The sequence below is a fragment of the Vidua chalybeata genome, chromosome 2 (assembly GCF_026979565.1).
Source record: "Vidua chalybeata isolate OUT-0048 chromosome 2, bVidCha1 merged haplotype, whole genome shotgun sequence".
NCBI classification, from domain to species: domain Eukaryota; kingdom Metazoa; phylum Chordata; class Aves; order Passeriformes; family Viduidae; genus Vidua; species Vidua chalybeata.
In genome coordinates this window covers 8,788,554-8,803,283 of record NC_071531.1, presented here as the reverse complement: position 1 = coordinate 8,803,283, position 14,730 = coordinate 8,788,554, and the positions used below count along the sequence as shown (strand labels likewise).

The window sequence follows — 14,730 nt, the reverse complement described above, 5'->3', positions numbered from 1 at the left end:
GGGTTTCTCACTGTGCCAAAGGAGAGGTACATCAATCAAACTGGAATAACACTAAGGGGAGGCAGACCCTGTTGTTGTACCTGCTGCTCTTCCATGGCTTCAGGTGTTATCATCATCTGAAAGGGAAAAACCTGGCTGTGACATTGCATGGAAAGGTTCCTGAACAATGCCAGTCCCTGTCTTTGGCAGGAAAAGATCAAGCTTAAAGAATGAACTGAAATACCATGTGGTGCAATAAGTATCATGAAATTACCAGTGTCTGCTCTCTTGCTGAACACAAATGTGTGTATCATTTTTTGCAGCATTTTGAGTTATTATAACTAATTCACATGCTCCCTCTGCTGGGCTACCAGCATAGGAGAGCAACAGCAAAGCTCCTGTTATGTTATTTGCAGACTGACCCATTTTCTTCAGCTTATTTTCACACTATGTACAGCATCAGAAGAAGTGTACGATCAAATTCATGTAAGTGCCTTGTTAGAAGTGTAACAGAGAGAGATTTGATGTGTTAGGTGCATAATAAAATGTTTTTATGTGCATAGAAGGTTTTTCCACAATAATGTAATTGTAGCTGTTACCTCCTGAAAGTGCTCATATATCTATCAAAAGATCATGATACTTGGTTTCAGTAATGCCTTCTGTCACAGGAAAGAACTCTAAGGAAATAAATTCAGACCTGTTATAAGAATTAAAAGCTTACAGTCATCAAATACACTCCATACAGTATGCAGTTTGATGTAGCAGTGGTTTTCAGAATGAGCCAAGGGGTTTGTACAAGCATTCAGAGGAATGAAAATGTGCTGAAAACATTACTCTAATCAGAAGAGCTCATTTGGCTGCTTTCTGCCTAATCCTCAAGGTCAAGATTTCTGTCTACAGTTTTCAAAACACATACATGGGCCTTCGCACTGTCATAACCAATAATTGCAAAATCTCTTTTAGCAGATTAAAAGGAGTCGTGAAATTATTGACTTGCAACTAAACAATCTCAGGGTGAGAGATTGCTAACAAAAACCAGAATGATGCTCTGTGATTGCTGTAGACATAGCATTTCCTGGCTGCCTTTTAACAGGGATTTACTGAAAAAAGACCTGTCTTAAATAATTCACAAAATTGTGGAGTGCCTTTATGGGAAAAGGCATATTGTCTGCAGTGACAGCAGAAAAAAAATGGAGAGACTTTATGAACAATCACAGTGTCTTATTTACTGCAAGTCAGGCTCCTAGACCCAGACAGTAGTACAAACAGAAAGTATTAAAGTGCTGCCTATGTGTTGTGTTTAAAGTAACAGGTATATGGGGATGTAGCTGTCACCAGTGTGAGTGGAACACTTATTTGGCAGCATTCAGCATCACTGGACAATGATGTAAAACAGAAAATAGAAAATAAAGAACTCCAGTGACCAATTGATACAGAAATTGCAGGGAGAATGTGGGATGCATGTATTCCAAGCTTCAGTCTAGTGAAAAGACTAAAATAAACATTTCTAACATCAACTGAGACAAAATCACCTCTTTTGACTAAAGGGGGCAGGCCACCTCTATTTAACCAGGAAAAGGAACATGTATGATATGTGTGTCTGATAAATAGCTGGAAGATTAAGAGGGGCTTTTTACATGGGCATGTAGTGACAGGACAACAGGGAGTGGCTTTAGACTGCAAGAAGGCAACTTACATCTAAATATTAGGAAGAAATTCCTTGCTGAGGGGGTGGTAAGACACTGGAACAGGTTGTTGTGGAGAAGTTGTTCAAAGCCAGGGTGGACAGGGCTTTGAGCAACCTGGTCTCATAGAAAATGTCCCTATCCATGGTGGGGGACTTGGAACTAAATGGTCTTTAAGGTGCCTTCCAACCTGAACTATTCTGTAATTCTGTGGTAGAACAGGTTGTGATGTCTTCAAGAATACAAAAAGGAATTAGGTGAAATTTTAAAGCGTTAGCAATATATCTCTTTGTCTCATTAGTCTTCCATTCAAGTACTGACACAATAAAGAATGATTTTACCTATGCTCATATTAAGTGACATTCAAGAATTTTCTCAAAATATGTATCTTATCTCAAGTATGAAATTTTTTTCGAGGTAGCATATTCTCATATTGGCTTTATTCTGCATCAAAACATCTGATGGCTCTAGAGGACATGATATCAATATACAATTTATCTCTTCAAAGCCTTGAGGATGATCAGTCTGTTTCTCTTCTGTCTCTAATTAAACATTACTTCAGTAATTCCCAGGGGCAAGGAAGCATTGTGCCTACACTGAAATGAAAATGAAGTTTGTAGGACCACAGTTGCACTGTCTGTGGTTATGATTAATGTATTTTGTGATTGTTGTTTTGGTCATAAGATTTAGCTGGTTTTCTAAAGATACTGTGAGGGAACATACAGAGACAAACCACAGATTTTTTTTTTTTTTTTTTTTTTTTTTTTTTTTTTTTTTTTTTGGTAAGGTGACAGAAATCTAAGGAAATTTTAACACAAAACTGGTTGAAGTAAAATGTATCAAACCAATGGAGATCTTAAATGTGAGTGCTCATTATTCAGCCTTTGGCAGGCCACTAATAGTGATGGTGAGTGAGAGTTTCTGTCCCAGTCAACCATTTCCCAGAATAAGGAGCAAATGCAAATCCTTAATGCTTAAGTGTTTTGGGAAACAGGCAGCAACCCTACAATGACTGAGTGACTTGAGTGACTTGGTAAGAGGTGTTTGTAGTCAACATAAAGACTTATTTATTTAGTTGTTAGTTAGGACACATCTACCTGGTATAAGCCCACAGATCAGTCCAAGAGGCCAGAAAGAACAGGTCATTTTCTTTCCCATTTTCTTTGGTCATGTAGAAGTGGATCGGTTGGGTTGATTTCTACCATTCATTCATGCTTTTAATAGCATTTTTCATCTGTCTTTGCATATGGGCTGCTTTTGCATTCTGAAAAAGAGGTGACATTCATTAGCTTATTTCATTATGCCAGCAAAAAGGGTATACTATGTATAGGCTTAGGTATTCAGAGTGCTCAAGTGTTTTGACTTTTTACACTTACTTTACATTAAAAAACAGTGAATGGTGCATTCTTATCTAGCTGATACTTCTTTATGCAGCACCATGGAAGGCTGAATTTGGATAGAAGTTTATATCCATTTAAAATACACAACCAGCATCCTAAAACAGTCATTAGTTCAATTTAAAAATTAAATGTGCTGAACATAAAAATAAGCTTAGCAAAACATGATTTGTATTGAAAGCTAGTTGTTAATATTAAGTGAAGGAATCATTACATACAGAAAATGAACTGATTAAGATTTTTCTAACCCACATGCCTTTGCCTTTCAGAATTACAATTAGTAGAACTTATCCTTCACATTTATTTTTAAGGGATGATCTTACTAATGCTTTTACAAGGTAAGGAATTTGGAGGAGTAGGTCCCAAATTTCAAGCCAGTAAAGTGAGAGCTCTGGAGAGAATTCAGTGTTTCTCACCGTGTCTTTGCTCTCCTCATTTGCTTAAGATTCAAACCATCTCTTTAAATTCTGTGATGCTAAAACAATTAATTTAAAAATGACTGGAAATGAGTGAAGTCTCCAGATGTTAATGGCTTATTTAATTCTGCTGCAGTGACATTAAAGAACACTAATCAAGATGAGAACTAGGTTGTTCTCCAGGTTATACAAATACCAGAGTCATTTAGAGCAGCTGTAATAAAATCCCTTGTTATCATGGAGCAAGGGGAGACACACAAACAAGATCTTTCAGCCATTATTTTTCAGTTTTAAGTGACATTAATTATCTGTAGCATCTTTTATGGTGCAAATGAGAACATATAGTTTATAACAGATGTTGTCTCCATATTAAACCTATCAGTATTTTTTAAACTTGAAGTAATTGTAAATCCTATGGTAATACAAATTTTTTGTAAAACAGGATTGCTGTTTATCTTATCAGGACTATTTGTACAGCCTTTTCCTTTTTTTCTTTTCTATGTCATTTTTCCTTTTTGCTTTCTCAGTTCTCTTTTCAGAAGTTGAAACATTTTATCTTCAAAGTACTGCTGCCATATGGGCTTTCCCCAAAAGCTAAAACAGTACTTTGGTTAAATTATTTAATTGGCCTAGGTATTGGTCAGTAATGTCCAGGTGTGGCTGACACAGGACATTGCTGGTGTTTGCAGTGAATTGCATGTAATTAGAGTTGTAATTAAACCCTGTAAAACTGATGTCTCACTGAATGCTTTAGATCATTAACATGGAAAAGTTCATGTCTGGTGAAATGTTAACAAATGGTGATTTGTCAGTCTTACTTCTGACACCTCTAAGAGTAAGGCATTAGTCCTTTTTAGGGACTGCATTAACCTGTTTGTAATGCTAAAGTCCCACAAGCATAGCTAGTCTATCTTCATAGAAGCCTGTCTTGCACTTCATTTTTCTTAGCATTTTCTTGTGTTAAGAAAGTCTGACTCTTTTATTAAGATGCTTCTGAACTCTCATATATAGTAGTGATTTAGGAACAATTAAGTAACTCTTCCTTGCTTCCTTTTTTTAAAAATTTTGTCTGTAGAAAAATCTGTCTAGGTCTGTGTGTCCCAATGAAGCCTGTAACATTTACTTCTTTCATCTTTTCCTTTGTCTTCTCTTAATGCTTCTTACCCCAGTCTGCAGACTGCTGTTCTGCAGCTTGCCTGCTGCTTGTTGTCAGCTTCCATCAGACTGAAGGATTTCTGGGAAGGAAAGACTCTTACATGGCCTCTTTTCACCTCATCTGTGCAGCTAAGATTTGACATTCACTTCCTGAGACAGGATGAAACTCTGGTTTTGAGAAACATTATGTAAATCAACTGTGTTATGTAAGGAACTCCTAATAATGATGTACATTACAGCATATTTATAAGATTAAAGGCAGTGCTGCATCCTGTGCACTGGCAAAAAAAGCAGACTCCTGAAAAATGTCTTAAAAAATGAAATAATTATAATAGACTTGATGTTTGTTTGATGTTTCTGTTTAGGTGCTGACTGCAGCACAAATTAAATCAATTTGCCTGGCCATACTAGAATCAGGAAAACAGTATGCAGTGAAGAAGAGGAAACCAGTCCCCCTGATGTATTCCTACTATGGAACAGAGTATCTAGGTGAGTAAAACACACCAACACCTCTGAGAGTGTGCCTTGTGGAGATGCTGAGCTAGTAGTAGGCACTTCAGGAATAAAATACATAAAATCTACAGTGTGGGATTTCTCCTGAACCAGTTGGGACCATCCATCCTCCTCCTCCTCATCACAGGCAGCTGGGATAAGGCTCACCTGAAGCAGTGGTGAAAGGCCACTGAGCAGGGCCCTTGTGGGCTTCTCAAGGCACAGAATCACTGCAGAAAGTGTGAGATTGGTTTGCAGTTCCCTGGCAGGGGAGCACAGAGAGCAGTCACTGAGTCACTGAGACCCTGGTGGGTACAGACAGTTCTTGCACTGAAATTTAGGAGGAAGCTCACTGATACTGTCAGTCAGTAACTGGAAATACCCATTTATGGCCCAGTTTCAGTTTGCATTCATCAAATGCAAATATATGGCCCAGATTCAGCAGTGTGTTAAGAGTAACACCTTGAAACAGAATTCAGTTCAGGTTCAGTTTAACTTCATACAGTGAGTTTCAGTCATATCAGAGTGAGAGCAGAAGGAATTCATACATATTTTTTGCAAAGCTAGAGGAACTAGAAATGACAGAAGTAGTAAAATATGGTATTATGCACCTAGCAATCTTTTATTCCAAGCACTATTCCAGCATGCATGAAGAAGATGAAGGAGCCATGCTCTTGACAAGGAAATCTGTCCCAAGGGAAAGTTGCAGTGAGGTGCAGACAGGACTTAAACCCACCCTTTAATTCAATTTTTTCTCTTCTTTCCAGGTGCAGCACATGGGCTTTCCTCAATCCTGCAGATGTTGCTCTCCTATTATGAGTACCTGCAGCCAGCAGATCAGGAGCTGGTGTGGCAGAGTGTGGATTTCCTGATGGACCAGGAGCAGAACAGCAACTGGCCCCCTGAGCTGGGGGAGACCATCGAGCGGGAGAACGAGCTGGTGCACTGGTGCCATGGAGCTCCAGGTTCTGTTCCCACTGATGCTGTGCACAGCCAGATGCTGATCACATTGCTTTTCCACATTAGGTGATTCCATGTAGAAGATAATCTCAGGTTAAATTCGACCAAAGTGAAAAAAACCAAAGGACATAAAGAAGTTACACTTTGAGATGGGGAAATTCATTCATTGCTATTTTTCTTCCCCAGAAAAGCCTGTATCCCATCACTGTTCTTGGGTAATAACACAGATGTAGCTTACAAGAACACTTCAGCTACTCCAGTGTTTGTTAAATTCAGACCACAAGTCAGCTAAACATTTCCTTAGGCACTTGAGTTGGTTATGTGTCATGTGCATTCCCATAAGGTTACCATGAACTGAAGTGTGCAGTGCTCTGATGAAGATTATGATTAATTTCTTTAAATCCCCTCTAAAAATAAGCCAAATAGCTTTTTTTTTAGCAGAAGTTAGTATGCATAACTGTGTATAACTAGAATAAAGCAGTGTAAGCCTCATTGGGAAAAAACAAAGTGAGTATCTTTTTCTCATTTAGTAAAAGTTTGTATCTGTTGCCAGTGTAAGAAATTATCTTGTCTATCCTTGTGTTTCTGTCAGTGTAAGCAGGTGAGGTTAATGGGGATTTGGAGCCAATAGAAGACAGTACTAGGAGTTTAGTGTTTAAAGGCAAAAACTGCTCTTTTAAAATTATGAAAATCTGGGAATGTCGGGGTAAACCCTGAAATTCAATAATGCCTTGAAAAGATTGAAAGTGGCATTGTCACAGGGGATGGATAATTACATTTACTGTGTGTTTTTAGCATAGCAGATACTCCCCCCTCATGGAGCATTTAGAGGCTACACTGACATGTGTAGAGCCTGAGCCTGCAGGTTCTTAGTGTATTAATCTTTATTTTCTTAAGTGTTCTTTGAAACCCTTGGTGTGCTCATTACAAAATAGAATACATTACAATCAAAATGCAATTACAATACAATCTCCCTACTCTTTTCCTAGGCATTGCATATCTGTTTGCCAAAGCTTACCTGGTTTCCAAGAAGCCTCAATATCTGGACACTTGTATCCGCTGTGGAGAGCTCACCTGGCAGAAAGGCCTTCTGAAGAAGGGCCCTGGAATATGCCACGGGGTGGCTGGTAGTGCTTATGTGTTCCTGCTGCTTTATAGGCTCACTGGGAACTCCAAATACATATACAGGGCACAAAGGTGAGCATTCCTGTCTTCTGGATTTAGCTAATACCGCAAAGTTTCAGGAACATTTATAAAGCAGAGTTTGTGATCACCACCCGTGGAGGTAACGTGAGTATTTAAGCTTCAGGATCAATTCTGGCTGTGAGTTCTGCGGTGGATGCACTCTGTGGGAGCTCTGCAGTCTCATTCCAGGCTGCCTGGGTTCTCCCAGGCTCCCTCCCTGCCCAGGAGCCTGTGTTCCTTCAGAGGGAACTGGGCTAGATGTGGAGGGGTCATGTGCATCCAGGTCTCATCCTGATGTGATGGCAGAACTCCGACAAGCTGTGTACCCAAGTCCAGGAGTAGAGTAAAACGTGATTTGTAACGATTTTTTTCAGAGCTTTTAATAGTATTCCATATTAATAGAAGTGGGAAGTAAGTATAGGATGTGGTGTGCAGTTATTTTACATTTTTTTAATTTATCATTCCCACCTTTAGCTTAGCTAGTGGGGTTAATTCTATTTTATCTGAGTGCAAGCACATGTGGTCCAGTGAAAATTCTGTCACAGTGCTGCAATTATCTTTAACTATGTCTCTCTAATTTACTGTACCTGTTTAAAAACATACTAACAATATGTTAGTAACATACTAACAAAAAACATAACAATTGTTACTGTTTTCCTTACAGCACAGAATAACAAGGGGAAGTGGTATAGTAATTAAGATGATTGATTTTCAGCCCTTTGCTTATTTTTTTAATTTGGGTAGCTATTTCAGCATTACAGCATTTGTTGCATTGATGTGAAACATTGCTTGTATCCTAAAAGTTATCAAAAAGTATTTGTTTAATGATACCTTACAGAAATCAGAAAAAGTTTATAGCTCTTAAACAAGCATAATGCACACACAGATTGCAAAGGTTTGTCTCTCCTGGATCTAATGAACCTCAGTTTCTTGTGGAAATTGGATAGTGTAGAATTTGCAGAAAAGGTTAAATACTGATCATTCTACTTTCTTTAATTACTGAATGTTATTAAAATGATGCTTCCAAATAAGTAGATAGAGGGGAACATAAAGTAATAACAAACTTTTTTTTTTCTCTCTTAGGTTTGCAGAGTTCTTATTTACAGAAGAATTTAAGTCTGGTTCCCGGGCACTAGAAAGTGTATATAGTCTGTATGAAGGTTTTTCAGGAACTGTGTGTTTCCTGACTGACTTGCTGCAACCCAACCAAGCTGAGTTTCCTCTCTTCAGTGTCTTTGTGTAAAGACTGATGTTCTCCAGGGCCACATCCTGGAGGTGGTGGGAGAGGGCACCTGCAGTTCCACTTACTTTTCAAGACAGGCTATGTACAAAACGAGCTGGGGTACCACTAATGCTAGCCTTAATGTAGCTGGGAGTCAGATCAAAACCAACACACACTGGGGCTTGGGGGGTGGGGAAGTGTGTGGTCAAATAAGTGGGTCAGTGGGAAAAAAAAATGGGGGAGCTGATTGAATCTGATGTCATAGATATTTATCTAATTATTGAAGTAAGAGAGAAAGGGGCATTATCAAACTTTTAATTTGGTGAAAAAAAAGGCAAGCTAGAATTGCAGGGACATGCAAAGAAGAAACAGTGATGCATCCAGTCGGTTTTAAAAAGAATCCTGCAAAAACATTCATAGAGCAATGCACTAATTGGGGAGGGTGTTGTAGACATGTCACTGCACTGCACAAAGGCAAAATCTGGGATTTTTTTTACCTAAACCACATCTGCTAGTTTTAGTAACATCTATTAGGAAAATCTGTATCTTTAAGCTCTTTGGTCTTCATATAATGGCAGTTCTGTAGATAGCTGTGTGTTCAGGCTGCAGTTTCACAGTTCATTTCAGCAACTGGGGTCTCGTGTGTAAATGAGCACTGAATTGGACCCTTCCTTCTAGAGCTCAGTCTGTGGCAAGGAGCTGGTCTCCTTTCTGATCTACTGTAACTGTGTCACGTCTTGTCAGTATTTTCCCAGTCACATGGAAGATGGGTGGAGCCATGGAGAAGACTTGGATGGAAAAGTTCTGTAGCAAAGATACAGCAGGCAGATGCTTTCTTCATGGTAGAGCATTGCTAGATAAGTATTGTTCAGTGATACAAAAGCTTCAGTTAAAAATTAATTACTTATAGCAGCATTTCTGAACAGTACTCGTAAGTTTTTCAGATGATGGAAAATCTATTTTCCTTGATGAATTCTTCAGTACAAACCCTGCAAAGTGAATACAATCATGGGTGGCATACTGATCACTGATCCTCAGAAATAACTTGATAACAAAACTCAAAATTGCTTTTTTTCCTAGTTAGCAAAATAATGTATATGCCCAAATGATTTTTATCTAGGAAATAATTTAGATACAAATAAATGGGTTGCTGAATACTAGTTGCACTAGCACATATAGTTGCAATTATATGCTGTTTTCTATGTATTATAGATATGATGACATGGTACTTGAAAGCTAAAGAAAACACTAACATAGATTTGTACTAAAAATAGAAAATGAATATATGTGTTTAAAATCTATTTACTGTTTATTTATTTTTATTTATACAGGAATAATATCTGTAAAGACAAATCAGGAAGACCAATATGTCAAAAACTGAAGTTAGAGAAAAAAAGCTGCTGTACATGCACTGCCAAACAATGCAGTCCCTCTTCCTGCATTCTCAGCTGGAGGAGATTACAATTTCTTTTTTTTTTTTTTTTTTAATGCCTAATGGATTAAAGTTCCCATTTCATTTCAGTGGGCTTTGATCAGGCTATAAGTTGGAGCTGGGTCTTGCAATCCTTCCACATTTTAATATAATAATCCCTTCCTGCTCTTGCCACTGTTATTTTAATGAGATGGCTTACATTATTATGAGCTGCAGATAAGGATTTCTGTTACTCTGTCTTGCAGTGTGTGGCTCTAATTAATTACTTAATCATAGAAATAACTATATTTCACTGGTGAATAAAGCAATGCAGTTCTGTATCAGTTTGTCAAGAATTTAGGTATCTTTTAGTGAATGGAAATGTTAAAACTCAATATACAACACATAAGTGAAAAGGTTAAATGATCTTTTAAGAAATCCACTAATGTCACTTACTTGGTTACTCTGAGCAATGAGATGTGTGCACACAGAGGGATGAATTCCATAGGGAGGGCATACATATGAAGCTGAGTCAAAAAGTCAATGGATATGGGAATGTGCTCTGTCCAGCCCTGTGGAAATGCTCCCGTTGGACAGAGCAAAGCCAACTGTCAGTAGTGAACATCCCAAACTAGGATTTTTATCTAATTGGTTCCTGTAATGCATTTGGCTCCTCTATTTCAGAACTGGAACCTTCTTAAAGGAAAGTTTAAGGAAGGTAAAACTTGGTCTATCCACTTCTTTTAGATGTGATTCTTCACAAATGCCAGGAAATAAACATTGAGCTCAGTGTCAGTTTTCTAGTGGTTTTTCCTGTGTGTCTCCCTTTGTAGGATTTCTTCCAATTTACATTCAGAGGAGACTGATCTTTTCTGTGTTGTGATCAACAGCACGCTAAAAACAGATCTCCTGTCCCTACAACCATTCTCTGTATATGAAGCCACATGTTTTGGAGAGACAAAACAGTTATTTAAGTAAGAGTTAGTCCATTCAACAGTGAGAAAATGTGTGGAACCACCCAGTTTTTGAAATCTAGGTCCCAAACATTTCTGCAGGTTATGTGAGTTCAGCACTGACTCTGGCAAGGGCAGCACATAAGCATCCAGTCTCATGGGATACATGTGGTAAAAATTTTGGCACATATTTGTTCATCTCTTTCATCAGACATGGCAGTTTGAGCTCACTCTCAGAGATTTGTGGCTTTTCTTACCTGACCTGGCTGGGTTAAGGAGGCTTCTAGATGTGCTGCAGTCACAGCTTCTGAACAAAGTGCAAATACACCCCAAGGCTCTGTGGAAAACACAACTCATTAAAGCAGGGTTTTTTCATCTTTCTGCTCTTTATTGTCTTATCTGATTTTTTCTCTGTAATATATATGCTGTTACAAACGTGCTGTTGCAATCTTTATTTGTTGCTTTTAAGACATTGACAGAACAGCAACCTGAGCTACCCTGAGTAGAGCTGCCAGCACTTTGCAGTGTAATAAAAAGTAAGGTCCTCTGTGTACCCTTCTTCCTGCTTTGAGAAATCAACCTTGCAACCTTTGTTAGATATTCTCCATGGAATGCTGTCTCCTCCTGCTCCCAAATTGGGCCTTTATGGACTGGAAAATGTTTTCCTGAACAGATTCTGCCCTGGTGCTGTGAGAAAACACTGTGTTGTGGGAAACTCGAGCAGCCTCTTTCAGGGTGTAAAACACAGTAACTACATCATGTTTGCACATTAGTTTCTCGGTTGTGTTTTGTTTCTAAAGTGTAGACAATAGGAATTTAAGTGATATAATAGTATTTCTGATTATGCTGTTAAAGCAAAGAGGATGCATTATGTGGGTATTGGTGCTTATTTGTGATGTGCCTGTGTTTGTGTGGTGCTATTTGTGAGTAAAGCTGTAGATTACATATCAGTTTAAGGAGCTATATACTGTTCATGACTTTCAGCCTGCTACCCATAGATTACTGTCAGGGAATAATTTTGAGGGAAGCTAGATCTGTAGTGTCCAGATTTATTGATTTCAAGATTCATAGAACCAGATGCTGTAAGTTTTATCAGCAGTACAGTTCTAACAAATATATCTTTATTTTTAATTGCTACTCATAACTCCTCATGATAATAACATGTTTATTTTGTGCCACTGCTTTCAATATCTGCTTTGATTGCATCATTGTTGCCTTCAATTTTCCTGCCTTTGTTTCCCAACCTTTGAATAACTTGAGGAGGCTGAAGAAGCAGCCCAGGTCTTTTGTTCCTGAAAATAAGATTGATTGATTGTGCTTAAGCAGGGTGTTCTACTAACTTGCATTACATTACTTTATGCTCTCAGATGGTCTCTACTCTATGGCTGTGCCATTTCCCACCTGCTAAGGAAAAATTATTATCCTTTATAACAACTGTCACTGGTGTTTTACATCATTAAATAAAACAGAGACTTTCTAGGGAGCATGGTCACCTCTCCATGCTTCAATGTTTCAGTTCTGTTAGGACAATTGAAACCAAGTGAAATGGACTTCAAAATGCACCTTTAAATAGTTCTGGGAAATATACATAAGGGAATGCAAGTAAAGGGATCACCTTTATTGCTACTCTGTCAAATTAAGTAATGCCACTTTGATGTTCTAATACTGATTATATATGGACATGGAAAGAATATTATAAGAATACTGATTGGTTTTCTTTTAATACTGTGGAAAAAAATGAACCATAGGTATCTGCTGTATTCAGAAACATGGAGGGGCAATATGTACAAATGGAAATTTTGATAAGCAATCAAGTTTTTGTACTCATATAGTTTTCTTCATATACAGTTCCAGCATCTGCCAACATATTGCATGTTTTATGCCAACAGTGACCTATTTTAGTGTATGCATGCATTTTGAGAATATATCCTTGTTCTTTGGATCTCTGAGGTCTGCCAAGTAAATCTCAGGTGCAGTAATCTTCTACATACCTTGAATATTCACTGGCATGAGTGCATATTCTAATCTGTAGGAAGATTAGTATGTCAGGACTAAAATTGCCTGATTGATTTTCAAAGAGTAATCTTGCTCTGAAGAACTAAAAGTTGCTCGCTGGCAGCACAGCCTGGACTCCTCTGAGAAGACATTTCAGTTTATATAAATATGTCTAAGACTAAGTAGTAGCAGCAGAAAGCTAAATTGAAAAGAAATAAGAAAATGACCAAAAATCCCACTGTGAGGGGAACAACATACTTCAAAGCCATAAGCCAAAAATGCTCAGGGCCCACAAAATAATACAGCAATTTAGGGATATGAATAAGATTTTCCAAAGGAATAGCACAGTGTTTCATGGCACAGGTAGTGGTACAGTAAGCATTGTGCAGCTTTCAGCTGCCTTGAACAGCACTCCATTGCCATTATAGCAAAGTCATCAAATGTTAAAAAACATTTGCCTGTGAAGGAGTTGCCTGTAGCTGAACTTACTGCCTACTTCTATCTTTTAATGGAACAGAAGTGATGTGCACTATCCATGATGAGGCAGTTTAAAAACATACATACAAGAAGCCGATAGCACCAACTTTTCAATCTGCCTTTGAATTATTAAACTTGACTAATTTGTACTGTCACCATTGGTTCTACACCTCGTATATTGGAAATTCTACATCATGCTCTCAAAAAATTTATAAATACAAGTTTATAAATAGCAATCTGCTTGAAAATACATAAGGCCATATTTCTTTTTAATGCTTAGAATGGAGTCCCTTGATTTTGTTCATGGCATGACTCAAAGAAGAGATGGAGGCATTTAGGTCAAGTACAGCAATACCAACTAGAGTGGCAGAAAATTAATTAAAAACTTATTTTTCCCAGTGGTATAATGATATTTGAATACAAGAGATTTTATAGTGTACTGATATCCAGCAACAGCATTGTATCACTATGTAGAAGTTCATAAATCAATTATATCCTATAGAGAATAGAAAACAGATTCTAGTCCAACTTACATTTTTACATCATACAGAAGAGAAAGGCTGTCTGACCAGAAATTTAACTTCTGCTTCTGTCTTCATTACCATGACCACACAGGAGAGAAGGATTTCCTTTAACAATGGTCTGGTTTTGCCACTGATTTGGCCTCCTGCACTCATTTTAAGAGCCTGATAGGCCACCTGCTGATGTCCATGGTGAACCTCTGCTTGATTCCAGGCATGTAAGGTAGCTCCTTCCACATGTGTGAAACAGGGGTAAAACTATGTCATTCCAGACCCCAGGCTATGAATTTCCTTTACACATGAATCCCATGGAATTAGTAAGGCTTGTTTGCATAGTATGAGGAAAGTACAGGTGTTTGCATATGCAGGGCCCTGATTGACAGCAATTTATACACATTTTATCTCAATATCTCTGCAATATACGTGAATACCAATACAAGTACAGGGAACTTAAATGGCATTATTTAATGTCTAGTTTGTGTTGGTGACACTTGATTATTCAGTATATTCCAGTGTGTGATGTTCATTCCTTGAGTACGTGCCACACCCTAGATTGGTTTCTCAGTGTTACAGCCATTCATAGCCATGATGTGGTACAGGCCTGTAGAATCAAGGCTGGTTTGATTCTTTAGAGATGCACCTTATTGTTTGAAAGCAGGACCCCTGCTTTTCTAATATTTTAAACACTGTGATCTTTCAGAATGTGTTTATTGTATTAGTTTTATATTGTAGATTATGATAGAAAATAGATTTTATAGCTTTTTAAAAGCAGTGATAATATTAAGCTTCATAGTGGCAGAACAAACTGTGTATATCCATAGTATGAATATTAAAGCTGTGATTATATTTTGCCTTAAATAAAAGTCCAACCTTGAACAGTAT

The 14,730-nt window shown here is 37.9% G+C and overlaps 1 protein-coding gene across 1 annotated transcript in view; it reads left to right on the top strand.

The window, feature by feature from the left end:
* LANCL3 (LanC like family member 3) overlaps nucleotides 1–14,729 on the top strand; it is a 37,187-nt gene extending 22,458 nt beyond the window's left edge. Inside the window, exons 2-5 of the mRNA XM_053935156.1 lie at nucleotides 4,998–5,121; nucleotides 5,892–6,089; nucleotides 7,074–7,281; nucleotides 8,353–14,729. Coding sequence (XP_053791131.1) covers nucleotides 4,998–5,121; nucleotides 5,892–6,089; nucleotides 7,074–7,281; nucleotides 8,353–8,512 — 690 coding nt within the window. The 3' untranslated portion in view covers nucleotides 8,513–14,729. The remainder of the gene's footprint in view (nucleotides 1–4,997; nucleotides 5,122–5,891; nucleotides 6,090–7,073; nucleotides 7,282–8,352) is intronic.
* The last annotated feature ends 1 nt before the right edge of the window (nucleotide 14,730 follows it).